This window comes from Cupressus sempervirens, chromosome 6 (assembly GCF_028749045.1).
Source record: "Cupressus sempervirens isolate cs-2001-9-10 chromosome 6, ASM2874904v1, whole genome shotgun sequence".
Classification (NCBI taxonomy): Eukaryota; Viridiplantae; Streptophyta; class Pinopsida; order Cupressales; family Cupressaceae; genus Cupressus; species Cupressus sempervirens.
The window spans coordinates 518,195,692-518,212,592 of NC_143123.1; the positions used below are offsets into that span (position 1 = coordinate 518,195,692).

General features: G+C 30.6%; 1 protein-coding gene across 1 annotated transcript; it reads left to right on the forward strand.

The window, feature by feature from the left end:
• Window positions 1-458: 458 nt before the first annotated feature.
• On the forward strand, window positions 459-14,139 carry LOC149553304 (putative glycosyltransferase At5g03795). The gene is made up of 3 exons (XM_089789876.1): window positions 459-863; window positions 1,432-2,110; window positions 13,533-14,139. The coding sequence occupies exons 1-3, from the start codon at window positions 611-613 to the stop codon at window positions 14,014-14,016; spliced, it is 1,416 nt and encodes a 471-aa protein (XP_089646002.1). The 5' UTR covers window positions 459-610; the 3' UTR covers window positions 14,017-14,139.
• Window positions 14,140-16,901: the final 2,762 nt, after the last annotated feature.

The window sequence follows — 16,901 nt, forward strand, 5'->3', positions numbered from 1 at the left end:
AAATTTGTGTAGGGCACTATTTCATTCTTATTCATTATAGTATCAGAGTAGTACACTCAACAAGACTTGATCTTCGATAAACTATCTTTTTATTTTGAATACATCAGCTATTTTTAGAATAACTCATAGATGGTAGACTTTTTATTTCTCCTCTATTTTACTATGAATTCTTCTTTTCCAATTTTGACCTCTTATTTGTAAAAGTAAATAAATTAATTTAAATCATTTTTAAGAATCTACCATAGAAAACTAGAAATGGTCATACACCAAAGAAGCTAGACAACGATGACAAAACAATAATTGACAGCATATAAATCATTTCATCACCATAGACATCCAAGTCAAGACAAGACTATAGACGGCCATTTGCACATTTTGATGCTTGCCTTGTCACCTAATTTTGTTTTTAGGCATCTCCATCCGGCATTTCATTCATTTTAAATTAAAACATTTATTAATTAAAACTTAACAGGTCACAGACAAGCATGTCCAGGTCTATGGTTATGCTCAAATTATTGTAAGGAAACTAAACAATTGGAGATAAACTAAACAGAGCAATGATAGAACATGTTATAATTAAAGGTGGATTTTCTCAGACACTGTGAATTCAATGGCTTCAGCAACCAATTCCAAACACTATGTTTCATCAAGGCATTATGTTGTTATGTCTCTTGTGTTGACATGCTCTTGTTTTATAGTGATGTGGATTTGTCTGACCTCAGATCAGAGCACTAGTAATGGAGGCTCTTTAGAGATCAAGCATAAGTCAATTCCAAGGGAAACCCTTCCACCTATGAGCAAGCAGACTATGTTGAATGCAAAGGCAAATGATAATCTCAATTATGGGAAGCAAAATGAACATGGTATGTGTTATTGTAAATTTTTCTTTTAGATTTCTGAATTAGTTGGATATCAAATGATCTTGATTTATGAACGTTTGAATGAGTTTTATGAAATTGGTATTCGTAGTATGTTTCACTGTAGATGAAAGAAGAATGGATCTTTGAGATTTGTTCTTTATTTGAATGCCCAATAATCTTCTCTTCTCTGCATCTGATTTGATGAACATTTGAATGAGTTTGATTAAGTGGGTATTCATGGTATATGGTTTGTTTAATTTATTATTTGAGTGAGTTCGATGAAATGGGTATTCATGGCATGTTGTATTTGTTCATTATTTGAATATGCCAAATTATCTTCTTGCATCTGATTTGAGAAGCTTCTGAATGAGTTTGATGAAGTGGGTATTCATGGTATGTTTTATTGTAACTTGGATTTTCTGACTTGGATAATTTATTTACTCTGATTAGATGATTAGAGATTCTTTGAAAAATCTGCTCCTTCTTTAAACTTACAAATAGATCTTCTTTCTTCTAGAATTTTATCTCAGAATTTCTGCACTAATAAATAAAACATGGCATTTTAATGTAGGGGAGGAGAATAAGGGAGAAAACGAGCATATAGTTCATAACAAAACAAGCCATCCTAAAACATGGGAGGAGAATATGGGAGAAGATAATGAGAATGAGGGAGAAATTAAGGAGAATGAGGAAAAGATTGAGGATGTATTCCACAACAGATCAATCTTCCTTGAGGATTATAAAGAGATGAAGAAGAAATTCAAGATCTATGCATACCCAAATGAAGCAAAAGATCCTTTTGCAAATATATTTCTACCAGAGAATACTGAGCCTGGTGGAAACTATGCCAGTGAAAGCTACTTTAAGAAGGTTCTCATGCAAAGCCATTATCTCACAAATGATCCCAAGGAAGCTGATCTTTTCTATTTACCATTCTCCATTGCAACAATGAGGCATGACAAAAGAATTGATGTTGGGGGAATTCAAGATTTCATCAAGAAATATATTGATAAAATCAGCCAAAACTATCCATATTGGAACAGAACAAATGGTGCTGATCATTTCTATGTGGCTTGTCATTCAGTGGGGAGGACAGCAATGGAGAAAGCAGTGCAAGTGAAGCTCAATGCAATTCAAGTAGTGTGTTCTTCAAGCTACTTTGTTTCAAGTTATGTTGCACACAAGGATACTTCTATTCCTCAAATCTGGCCCAGACAAGGGAATGAAATGGAACTTTCTTCTATCAATAGGTATTCTCTAATATTTTCATTCTTAATTTTCTTTGGTTTTTTCAAGCTGTTTTTAACTACATGGTGAGCAACACGTATTATAATTCTGCAAAGCTTATTTTACAAATCCCCATGTTCCATCAATTGGTATAGGCCAATTTATCATGTTTTTCTTATTCCTAGTTGCACACTATAAACTAATTCAATGGAGAATCAAGACACGTGGGTGAAATTTGATTCAAATGGGAGGATAGAAATTGAAAAAAGAGATTTCAATAATCATATGTTGGAATTAGAGCAGAGACGTAGGAAACACTTGGAGTAAAATTAAAACAAGTTTATGTTGATTATAAATAACTTATACACGTTGATTTCAGCGGATATGTTTATATAATAGTAGGAACTAGAATTAGTATATTGGATGTTTATATAATTGTATGAACTAGAATTAGTATATTGGTATTGGTATTAAACAATAATGGTTTATGAGGGCTGCTTGGAAGTGGAAGCACTTTTTCTATAAAGAAGAAGCTGGTTCTTGAAAATTATTTACATGTAAACTGTATTAAGATGCATTTCATCGACTATATCCCTTAGGATAGGACAAGGTCTGCTTGGCCAAGTTGGATTCATGTGAAAGTAGGATCGATAATATATAGTTCTTGTTGGCTTTTTAGGACAATTTCTACTGTATTAGAGCAAGTGGCAACTTTAAATATAGTTGATTTTTTCTTGCTGAGGATTTTTTATTTATATTTTATTTGATTTTAAAAGTATGATATGATATTCTTTTTTATATTTATGAGGAGCGATTGAGACGTTCTTAATAAGAAATAACATTATTTTCAGAATCTAATTGATAATGGTTTAATAAAGATACTTCTTTGTTCATTGGAATAACAATGACGCAACAATAAAAAAGAGTGGAAAATGAAAAATACAACTATATAATAGAGAACCAGCCTAACATTTAAGGGTTTCTTTTAAATCAAATTATTTGAAATGTATTTGATTAACTTCAACCATCATTTTTTCTGTTAAAATTATTCATTCAAATCTCCTTTTGAAAGAACTAGAAACATATAGAGGATCACTAGCAGTCCCAACTTCCAAAACAGGTCTCTATCATAGTTCTATGATTTTTAGAAGCTCTCCCTACTTCCTTCTTTTTATGCACCTTCAAAGATGGTGTTGTATATTTTCTTAGTTGAATATTATTCTTAAAAGATCAAATATCCTATAACTATCAAACTAAGTATCAAACTAATAAAATTTAAACAAGATAAGAATGGGGATATTGAATAGATTGAAATAATAGATTTAAATGTAACTAAGATCCTTTTAAAAGTGAAAAAATATTAACTTAAATACATACATGCATGCCTTACATACATAGAGACATCTATGATAAACTTTTGAATGGATAGTTGTCATAAAAAAATGTTCCAAAAGTAGGATCAATCATCAAATTGAGACCATGAATGGGCTAAACCATGCCCTTGGAAGTCAAAATATTTTATTATATAATCTCAAAATCACTATCTTAGCCTCAAAATTTGTGTTATGACAATTTAAATTTTAGTTGATTACTTAAAATTCAATGTATGCCAGTCAACTAGTTAAGTTGAAAGCTCCTTAAAGAGTCTATTTGGGATCGAATATTTTCAAGTGTGAGACTCTAACATCATAAGGGACAAGGCTAGGATCATACCTCAAATAAATTTGATTGAATGGATATCATTCAATCATTATGTCTTATATGAAGAGGATGAATTCAAAGTATGTATATGTGTATTAAAAATTTAGATTGCAAAATGGATAATTTGATTTAAATTATATCATAAGATCAAAAACCACATAACCAAATATAAATCTAATAGAATTAATTATACAAAAAAATTTAAAAATAGATTTAAAAATATATATAATTTAATTTTAAAAACTCAATAATAAATTCTCCATTTCGTTTATCCTTAATTGAGAAGCTATAGAACCCATTAATTTGTCATGAGCAAAAACTCTTTTCTTTTTTAATGATAAATGAGTCATACCATCACCACCTAATAGAGCAGATATTGTCAATTTAATTCTTCTTTACTAATGTGTTAATAATTCGATATATGAAGGTGAAAATTAGGCATTATAATTTAGCTTTATATGTGTTTCCTCTATTAAAAAATATCTATGATGAGCTCATCAATTATGGGAAGTACAATTAGAGTGATTATACATTAAGTTGTATACATGCATCCTAGAAAATAAAAAATGTCAATGATCTCAAATTTATTGACACTAATGTTCATATTAATCATGGGATGCGGCTATCTTCTCTACAAACTGTATAGTTGACCAATTTTTAAAAAATTGAAAACATCATGGGTTTTTTTGAAAATTTCAGCATTTGATCTTCATGATCTACATAGTATGTAGTTGAAAACAAAAAAAAAAAAAAATGAAAAACAAATCACTATGTTTTCGTGAATCTAGAAAAAAAAATTGACTTTGTTTTGTCTTTAGTACATTTCGTTTGGAGATTAGCCTGTCCCTTAATCATGTATTATGGATCCAATACATTTAAAGTCTTGATTAGCTTTTGTTCACCTTCACTCCTTTTATTAAAGAGGTGTAATAAAGTGTAGTCTACTACTTCAAACAAATAAGGGGCACAATCTTAGTCAAGTTGTTATTAAAAGTATTATTTGGTGGTTTTTGTCAACATCTAATGAGATTTTTTTAATAGTTAATCAGTCAAAGTATAGATTATTTATTATATTAATTTATTATTATTGATTGATTTTAATTATTATTATGTATTAAGCTCAAGTATATTTGAATCCAAGACCTCCCACATGAGAGCCTTACAACTTTGCCATTGTATCATAGGCTCTTGCCTAACATCTGATGAGATTATTACTAAATATAGTTTATCTTATAAAAAAAATGACATCATGTAATTCTTAGTTTATACATCATAATGTATTATCCAATGATATTTCAATCTATGATTTAATATATGTTGATTGTTGAAACTTGAAACATTTTTAGGATAGACAAGGTCTCATAAATCCATGAAGAGTTTGATTGCAGTTATGTTAGAAATGATTAAATCTCTTATTCCTTTTGTAAGAAGTATTCAAGCAATACATCAAAAAAAATTATGTGCATAGTTTTTTATAACACTTGTTATATCCTTTCTCTTGATGATGTAGTCTTTTTATAGCACTTGTTATATCCTTTCTTTTGATCATGATATAGTTAATTTATGATTTCCTTTTTCTCTAGTCATCTAGATCTTATTGTGTAGGGGGGAATGAAATCAACCACCATAACCAAAAAAATTAAGGGGGAAAGCTAAGATTCACCTCCTAATGTAGCTTGATTAGTACAAGAGGAAGAGTCAATTTGTAACCTAATACAAAATGGTGAATTGACTGTCTCATTTCTCCCTAACTCCACTGTAAGAGGGTTTTAGGAAAGTAGAGATATGCAATGCAAAACTTTAAAAATAATGATTAAAAATGAGTATTGAAATGGAGAAGGGAAGATGATATACCTTACAAAATAAAAATCTAGAAATGGGTTGTCAAAAAATCTCTCAAACTATTGATTCCCATGATCTGGACTAGAAACTATGAGATCTACAAAATCTAGAAGATATTTATCTATTTAGTAAAGTCAATTTTTTTTAGTAGTGAAGACTTTTATCACCAGCCTGGATGAAATGTGACCCTTCTTAGTAATCTCCAAACAAGAAATAATTTTTTAACTTTCAAAGTACAATGAAAAGGGCATCTAAATCTGTAACTTGTTGTTCCTTTTGAGATCAACGACCTGAAAGAAAAATGGTTTTTTTTTTGGTTGATGGGGGGGTTTTCCTTGGTCAAAACCCAATTTGAGGAATTAACCTTGAATTGAGATGGAAAATAGAGAATGCTAGCATGTAGTAAAAGTAGATCTATCATGAAGCAATGTAAATCTAAGAATATGCTCTTGAATTTGGTATAAAATCAAGTATGTGGATGTAATAGCCTTGAATCAACTTCAAAACACTAGGAAGGAAAATCAAAGTAAATCAAAACCTTTATGAATGAATGTTCTTGAAATTCACCTTAGGAAAGAACGTAGATCTTGAAGAGGTGAATATAGAAGATATAACAAAGGACCCCAAATATATCAAGGGAGATCTTGAATGTTTAAAATTCTATATCTTACATTAAAGTTATTTAATTGCTTGAAATCTTTAATCCTGGGTCTTGAATTAATAACTTCTTTGAATGCCTTGAATACTTAAATAATGCTTGAGTGCTTGAGAACATGGGAGTCTGGGCATGCAAATAATGATTGTGGATGCATGATGTGAAATGAGACAAATGGATGGGATTATAAAGGGCTCATAATAAACTTTCTTCCATAGGTTGATTGTACCTTGCATTAATACCTCAGATCAATCTAAACTTGGAACCTGAGAAGTGAACCTAAAATTGTTCCCAAGCAAGGATACATTGTGTCCTTGATTACGAAAGCATGGATGTATTGTGTCCCTAATGAGAAGGGACACACTACATCCCTAATAACTAGGCCAAAAATCCTTTGGATTCCCTTCGGGTCCTGAATTAGGTCCCAATCTTTAGAAATCAAGTGTAGTTCTTGAGAAAATTTTGTTATAGTGCAAAAATAATAGATCCCAAATGATTGAATGAAGGCAAGGGAGGACCTAAGTGGATAGATCCTATCTCTAGTTTTACACCATGAAATAGGAACATCAAGGAGGATCTATTATGTCCCACCCTAATTCCACCTAGGAGAAATAAAGAGAGAAGATTAGAAAGGGGAGAAATACAAATAAATGATTACCTCACATGAAATGGGAGCTAAGTCATCATTAAATTTAATTTCTTCCAATTCAAGATGGTAGATCTAGCCCCCACTTTAGCGAGAGTATGGATCAACCCATACTCACAATAAGGTAGAGAATAGAAGAAAAGTGAAGAGACAAATCTAAGAAATCACAATGAGATAGAACATCACTAAGTCAAAAGGTCATGATCCCCTAAGACAAAGGGTTCTTACTCCACATCCATGCACAAGGGTGAGAAAGAAAAGAAAAAGAAATAAAGCATATTGAAAAGACACAAAAAGGTGTTAGTACTAAAACAAACCCAAATCAACTAGTGAGAGAGACCTAAGATGAATAAATGTTTCATCTACTAATATCATATTTGGAAGGTTGCCACAAGAGCATAAGTAATGAAATAATAAAGGCAAGAACAATATCATTAATATCATAGCTTCATGGTCTATTTATACTTGCATGAAAGAAAAAGAGAGGTGATTATCTCACCTAGTAGGTGGCCACCCTACTGTGAATCATAGAAAGAGTTGCTTGAAAAAGATGGCTTTAAATAGTCTAATAGGGTGGTAACTAGCTCGTCAAGCCATTGAAGTTCCACCCATGCATCATTGTCCTTTGTATCACTGTGGTGTAGAATAATAAAAATGTGTTACCCATGTATTGGATTTAGCATGTTGTTCTTAAATGTGTTCCCTATAAATGATATTTACCTGCATTACCCATATATAAGATTTACCATATGTGTCTAGAATGTGTTACCCATATGTGATATTTAGAAAATTTGTATGGGTTACCCATATATGAGATTTAGCATATATTTGGATGTGTTACCCATATATGAGATTTAGAAAATTTGTATGCATTACCCATATATGAGATTTAGCATGTGTGTATGTGTGTGTGCAAAAGAGATGAAGAAACAATGCATAGATTTGAGGATAACTCAAAAAGTATGTACCAAGACCCCAAGGCTAAAGTAGTCTAAGCCAAACACAAAATCTATATTTTCTACTCCATGATTATTGGTATAAACGATGTACAAGGAGGGTGTATGTATGTCCCCACCTTTATCATGTCTATATAATAGATATGAGAAGGAAGAGAAAAAGGATACCTACTTCACACAATTACATACCCTTAAAGAAAAATTCCATACTATATTTAGAGTGAAGGAACTTAACCCTTACCATCTAAGAATATAGACAATCGTGAAAATGATATATCACTTATGGAAAGAGGGTCCTCAAAAGGGAAAAATCTTAATGACAAGACATTTACCTAAGAGGAGCACTTGATCAAGATAACATCTCTAAGAGAAAGAAGATGGGAAGAAGAAAAAGGATGCACCTAATCATCCCCTTATGTATAGGTGGAATAGGGATCCTTGGATGAAGGATGGAAAACTTTAACCCAAAGAAAGAAAAAGTATATAATCTACATATCTTTACTTGATAAATAATAGGTGATGGCATAGGACATATACCTCTTGTAAAAGGGAATACATAATCAAGATCAATTTCTTCATAATAAAGAGAAATGTCACAAAATAAAAAAAGTTTCACTTAAGCTCAAGGAAAGTATATCCTTAGAAAAAAAGAGAAAAATAATGTATAATGGATCTTAACCCCCAAGTGTGAGGAATTAAAGGAAGTCTATTATGGATTATATAACAGAATCTAGTAGGATACGAGGATGAGTTTCAAGCAGAGACCTCTAGCCATGTACTAAACACAAACACCTTATATCCAACAAGACGTATTATAGAATGATGTAACATCATAGAGAAAATGAAAGCAAGAAAAATCATAGTGTAATTAATTCCAAACAACATGAGATGTGGAGAAATATATCAATATGAAGGAAACAATAGTTGATTGCGAAATATGAAACATTAAAATCAAGGTATGAAAAAACATTTTCTAGGTAGAGACACATGATCTTGCATGTAACAAAGAAATACATGTACCCATAGATAAGAATGCATTGTAAAATGATACAAATATATAGAAAAATGAAATGAGTAGATGAAAAGATGTGATTATATCATCTAAAGAGAATCCTACAAACATAAGAAATATAATGAAGAAAGGAATCAACACCCATACAACTCAAAGAGATGTAACATATAGAGATAACAGATCCAAAGAAGGAATAAAAAAAGTTGTGTTGAACTAAGGAAATACTATCAAGAAACATGCTAGAAAGAACACCAAATTACAAGAAGATGCAAGGAAAACATGCCAAAGCTTGAGGTGATTTCCATGGAAAAGAAACACAATTCCCAAGAGATAAAGTAGACTCTAAAGAAATAGATAAGAAAGATGGAAAAGAAGGGATAGAAAACTAATCTCCAATGCAATAATTCCCAAAGAAATATATACATATAGGAAGAATAGTAAATCCCTAGAAGCAAAGAAAAGAAGAAAATATGCCCCCTAATTGAGGAACAAGAAAGAGAAACTTATTGGGTGATTCCAAATTTTCATTATTCAACGTAACGGGGAACCCTCCCAATAGGTGAGAAGGAAAGGATATGTAAAATTTTGATGAAGTTGTAACAACTCCTATGTATAAGGGATAATTCCTAAGAGGCTTTCTCCTTTACATATAAACAAAAAATGATACAATTAGAAATTATATGAGAATTTGCATAGTGAAAGGGACATGGAAAATTAGAAATAACATCCTCGAGAGGAACAAAAAAAAATGGGCTCAACAACAAATAATTGAATCATATACACCTTTATATCTAGATAATCAAGATCAGGAGTAGGTACGAGAAGATGAAGAGGAAATTGCATAGGATAGTCCACTACTTTTGTAAGAATGAGAAAAGTGCATACCATGTTTATTCACCTTAGGACTAATATGAATAGGATATTTAATATCATGTTCATTAATACAAAGTCCTAGGCCATTGTAACCTTGTTTAGAAACCATGTGGTATATTATAGTATATGTATCTTGCAAAGCTTAAATAGGAGGAGATTTATTATAGTAAGCATGATAAAAAGTAGTATAAGGTGGAACAATAGAAGGGGAAAAAGTGACCTTTCTCTTCCCATTAAGATCATTACGAATAGGAGGAAGAGAAGGTTCATCAAAGAATTGTTTAACATCACCATCATGAATTATGGTTTGAGTTTGATCGTATATTTGAGAAATGTTAGGGGATGAAGAAAGTGAATTAGGAGGAAGGTTAGGCAAAGGATTAGGAGAATTAAGAGGATGAAGAGGAGGATAATCAACTAATTTTCTCACATAATTCACAAAAGAAATAAGTCAACCTCATAAATACCTAACCATAAATTTGAAAGAAGGAAAATATGTATTAGTGAATCTCATAATAGCATTATAAGAAAGGAAAGTAAGAAGATCCATAAACACTATAAAATGCAAGAAACTACCATATACTTCATAAGTGGCATAAAGAGATGCAAGGGAAAGAATATTGAGGAAGATAGCCATACATCAAAAGATCTTCATAATTCAAAATATAAGCTAACCAAGAGCACACAAGAATATAACTCTAATATCAAAGTGGAAATGTTTCATGTTAGGTTCACCAATTATGTGTAGGGGAGAAATGAAATAAAACACCATAATCACAAAATGAAGGGGGAACCAAGATTCACCTCCTATGTAGGTTCAATTAACATAAGAGGAAGTGTCAATTTGTAACCTAATGAAGGGTGAATTGATTGGGCTTACTTCTCCCTCACCTCCACCTTATGTGGGTTTTAGGAAAGTAGATATGAAATCTAAAACTAAAATATAAAGAAATGAAAATGTGTATTGGAATGCAGAAGGAAAGATTTATATACCTTTCAAAATGCAAACCTGAAAATGGGTTGTTGAACAATATTTGAATCTACTAATTCCTATCATCTTGCCTAAGAACTATGAGATCTATAGAACCTAGAATTCATTTAGATGTCTGGTAGAGTCAACTTTTGTCAATAGGGACAACTTCTATTAGAAGTGATGAAATGCGACCCCACTCAATAGTCTCCAAACACAAAATATTTTTTGAACTTTCAAAGTACAATGAGAAGGATATCTAAATTTACAACATGTTCTTCCTTTCAAGTTCTGAAGCCTACAAGAAACTGGTTTTTAATTTTTGATGCGGTGGTTTCTTTAATCAAACCCCAATTTAGTAATTTACCTTGAATTGAGATAGAAAATGGAGAATGCTAGCAAGTAGTAGAAGGAGATCTATCATGAATTAATATAAAATTATTAATATGCTCTTCAATTTGGAATATATCAAATATGTAGATGCAATAGCCTTGAATCAACTTCAAAAACTATAGGAAATTAAATCAAAGAAAATCAAAACCTTCACAAATGAATGTGCTTGAAATTCACCTTAGGAAAGAATATAGATCTTAAAGAGATGAATGTAGAAGATACAAAAAAGGACCTCAAATGTATGAAGGGGGATCTTAAATATTTAAAATTCTAGATTTTGTAAAATCTCCTTAAATTTTTTGAATGCTTGAATCCTTGATCTTAAATGGAGAACTTTCTTGAATAGATTCAATGCTTAAATAATGCTTGAGTTCTTGAGAACATGGGACCTTGGGCATGTGAATAATGAATGTAGATGCATGATGAAAAATGAGGCAAGTATGGGCTTATAAAGGGCTCAAAATAAACTATCTCTCATAAGATGAACAAGTCTTGCATTAACACTTCAAATCAATCTAGACTTGGGACCCAACAAGTAGACCCAAAATAGGTCCCAAATAGGGACACATTGCATCCCTAATTGGGAAAGAAGGACAACTATATCCTTAATGGGTAGGGATCCACTGTTTCTCTACTAACTAGGCCTCAAAATCCTCAAGATTCCCTTAGGGTCCCAAAATAGGTCTTAGTCTTCAAAAATCATGTGCAGATCTCAACAAAAGTTCATTACGATGCATAGAATAAATTTTGTGTGATTGAAGGAAGGCAAGGGTGGACCCAAGTGGTTAGATTCTACTTGGATTTTTATGTCATGAAATAGGAACATCAAGGAGGATCTATTAGGTCCTACCCTGATTCTACCTAGAAGAAATAAAGAGGGGAGAAATGAAAATAAATGATGACCTCACATTAAATGGGTGCTAAATCATCATTAAATTGGAGTGCATCCAAAGTAAGACGGTACACCTACATTTTAGATTCTAATAGTTAACATATCCCACTTAATCATGCTTCTATATTCCATATATAGTTTTATGTACTAAATTGATTTATTTATCTAGATAGTACATTCCATATTCATTTACTCTTGTTATTACTTGATTTGGTATATCACATAGATCATATAAATTTATAATTTTATATTTTAATGTATATCTAACAATCATCTGCACTATTTTTTTCTTTCATTTACACACAGCTCAATTACTCCATTAAATGTTTAAATACATTGATTCAAATCATTGGTAACTATTTCAATAAAGTTATTAAACGTTACTTCATCTCTTCTATACTTTAATATAATCATAATATCAAATAGCATCTAAATTCTATTAAATTTCATATTGGTATTTATTTCTTGAAATTTTGATATATGAACAATAAATTAGTACGTAATATTATTTATGATGCATCTCTTTATAAATGCACATTTAGGAATGTAGAAATTTAGAAGTGATGAATAATATGTGTTCCAACCATTATCGAATACTAAAATATAAAAATATTAGTTAGATTTAGTTTTGATTAAGTAAAAACAGGTTTTAAAGGACCCAAAACCTTTTACATAATAACAAGAGTCATAAAATATTTGGTTATTAAGCTACTTACTTTCTATTTTCATTCCATAAAATGTAGATATATCATTGTTGACAAGATTGACATCCTTTTGGATGGGTCATAGAGTATGAAATTACAAACACTGATAAAAAAATTTAGTACAATGAAATTTAGAAGAAATGATAATTTTAAACTTTCATTTTTATTTTATTTGCAATCAAATTTAACTTATTTACATTATTGCGTACAACACAATGAATTTAGTAACTCTATTTTCTGTTAAAGTTTACTATTTGTTTATTTTCTTTTCAATCTATTTGAACCCTATTTGTTACATTAGATAAATTATTTTGACTTTATATAAAATATACAAATTTTTAAAAAAAGTCATATTTAAATTATAACTTCAAAGAAGATTTTGAAGTATAAATTTATTGTGTTATTATGTTTAATTATGTGTGAAGTAAATAATTTAAAATATTTTTTTCTAAAAGATCAAGGTTTAATCTTTAGATTCATTTAGTATATTTTAGTCACATTTCTAATATTAATCTTTATCATTACATTGAAGTAAATAATTTTCTATAGTTCCCAAAACCTAAGCTTATAATACATAAGGCTACATAAAATAAAATAAAAGTGATTAGAATGTTAATATATATAACCATTGATACCATCTTGTTCTTTTATCTTAACTCCCATGTTTATTTACTCTTCAAAACACTATATCATGATGCAAATGAGAATGTATGTTTCTATCTTAATGAAGAATCCAAATGAGAAACTTCAAAGTAAATGTATAGTCATAGATATAATATTAATGTGTATTTTATTTTGTAGAAGTACATTGGCTTTCTTTGCGGGAGAGATCAATTCTCCTATTCGTGCTAAAATTTTAAAAGAGTGGAAAGATGATTCTGAGATTTCTGTTCATTTTGGGAGGCTCCCTACTCCATATTCGGAAGCTATGCTAAAAAGTAAGTTTTGTCTTCATGCAAAAGGATATGAAGTGAACACAGCAAGGATCGGAGATGCTCTATATTATGGGTGTGTACCAATTATATTTGCTGATCATTATGATCTTCCCTTCAATGATATCCTCAATTGGAAATCATTCTCTCTAGTTATTTCAACTATTGACATTCCATTATTGAAGGATGTGCTTCATGGCATGAAGTTAAGAAAATATGACAAGTTACAAAATAATGCTCTTAAAGTTAGGAATCATTTCCAATGGCATATGCCTCCTTTAGACTATGATGCATTTCATATGGTGATGTATGAGTTATGGTTGAGGCACCATGTCTTAAGATTCCCTTTGTAATATCTTATCAAAAATAAATGAGTAAAAGATTAGTTACTTAAAGTGTGATTAAAAACTGATATTGTATATAAAGATATTAAATGTAAACTCAATATAAAAATAAATAAAAGAAATTATATTAAATATTTATATGTATATGTATATTTACACATGTTAGGAAATATTATTGTGCATCTTGAACAAAAAAATAATATTATGAATTATTTATGTGTGTGTGTGTGTGTGTTGTATCTTAAGAGTTGTGCTAAGTAATGTTAAATTTATATGGTTCTATTTTTTTAGTTAGTATATGTTGTACATTAAGAAACTATTTAATATTATGAATACAATATCAAAAAGTCAATATTGGGTTCAAGGGTTTTGTGATGTGAGATCTACTTCTCTTCCTTTTTATCACACTTTATTTTTCTAGAATATTTTTTAGACATTCATGTAGAAGATATAATATCATGTTATATCATTATATAGATTATGTTGATAATAACATTGCATCTAGACTGGTGGTTTACTAATTATTTGATGATTATTTAGTGAATTAATCATTATAGACTTGTCTACAATTTCTAGATAAATATTATTATTTATTATTAGTGTCTACTATATATTGATTTTAGAATGATCTTAATTATATAATGAGTCTTAGAGAAGTTTAAATAAGTATCCCACATTTTTTATCGATAAAAGGCATAAGCCACTTCTTTTTTTTTTTTAATATTTATATTTGTATTCCTCGTTCAAAGTGTGGGAACCAAGGGAAAAAGAATGAGGAAATAAAATCCCTTGTATAGCCTCAAGACTAGAGTCTTGTATATAAAGGAAAGAGTGAAGGAAGATCTCTTATTACATAGTTAAGAGGGCATACCCTTACTTTACATCTTGCCAACCATGTGGCTCAAGTGGCATTCCACCTATTACAATTGGCTCACTGGAAGGGCTTGGGTAGACATTTCTACCCTTGCAATAGGAAGATCATTGAAGACCACTCATTAAGATGTGAAAACAAGATGGGAACAACACTCCATAATTGACAACACCCTGAAGTCCATGATCTTGCATAAACAAAGAGAACAAAGAAATCAAACAGAAGAAACTATGGGAAGATGAGATTAGAATTGGCTTAGCCCATTCAGAAAAAGATGTCAGTATAAACATAAACTATAGTCCATAGTATGAGAAAATATCAAACATGATCACCAACATAATTCATATTATTCCATTATGATAGTAATCAGAAAAATTGAGGAACCTAAGAAAGATTCAGATGGTGATATCAAAAGCATGGTATTTCCTCTATCTACCTGAGTGGGCTGCCCAAAACCTTTCAAACATTGAGGTCCCAAAAATATAGGCTAGGGGTTTTCGAGTGAAAAATTTGGGCTCAACTCATGAGGCCATGAAACCAGTAAATTCATAATTCATTTTTCTATAGAGAAAAATTGATGCTCTATGAATTTGGAAAGAGGATTTGAGTGTTCATAAAATCTCAAAACATAAATAGCCAAGATTTAAACAAGTCTACCAATTGTTAGAATGATTAGAATAATTGAGAAGGGGGGCAATGAATCAATTATCCTTAGGTCTAGATGAACAATTCAACTTTTAACAACTTCAAATAACTTATTCAAACTCTTAAAACCACTTGGCCAATATAGCAACTTGTTTGTAAATCAACTTATTCATTCATCACTTACCTCTCTATTTAGTATATGTTGTCTAATAGAAATAAAACAAAAAAAAATAGCGTGCATCATAAAAATAAAATTCACACATATATGACACTAAGATTTAACGTGGAAACCCAATTTGGGAAAAACTACTAAGCAACATGCTACCACTTTTCACACTTTTGAAGTGAGCTCAGTTAAGAGCCAACCTTGTTAAAGGTTATAAGATACATAGTTAGGTGTGAACCTATTAAAGTATTTAATTACCCTATATTAGGAGTGGCCTAGTTAGAAATCTTTAGACCATTCCATTAGAATGCCACCTTGATCAAAGGATTTATAAATGACTATTAGGTCAACCTTATGGATTTGACTACCACAATGATTAGAAAGTACAACTAGGTTTGATATGTTAAGATACAACTCACTTTATAAATTCATATCTTAATTCAACTCATTTTTGGTTCATTGGCTTGACTTCATTATGTTCTCCATCTCTGATCTGCTTAGCAACCATTCAAGAAATCACACTTCACCAATCTTCTCACATTTCCTCTACTACTATGTTCTTCACTGTCCTTCAAAAAAACCCCAATAAAAAATGAACCAACCAACTTAAAATATCTCTTGTGTTGGTATCTCTAATCATTCTTGTCTATCAGTATCGACCACATAGTCATTTACAAGGGAGAGTTAGACAGTCATCACTTCAAATGAGATACTCTATATAGGTTGAATCATGTACATAAGCAAGTATGTACTAAGCTCTATATGAGTCGGGTAAGTGTATGGTCACTAAGTATTTCAATATGAGTCAATCTGATTAGTGACTAAGCAAGTATCAAGTATACAATTGTCAAGTTACATAGTGTGTGTCGAGCATCAAAAGAGTAATACAGGTCGAGCAACAGCAATGTCGAGCACTAGGAAACAGTAAAGATTGAGCGATGTAGAGTTTACATTAAAATTAGGAATGGAATAGAGTTTGAGGAAAAATTATTATCAAGTCAACTTGTAAGGAACATTTTAATTATTTAGAGGTTCTTATAGAACATTTACATGACATGGATCACAGATCACTATATAGTGTGATCAATGATTTAGAAGGAGAGGCTATTATGGAAGAATCTAGAAAACTATTTATGAAACTCTTTAAATGGAGAAGATCATAACCTAGATTAGGTGTGAGAGATGCATGTGCAAGAAAGAGAAAGTGAAATA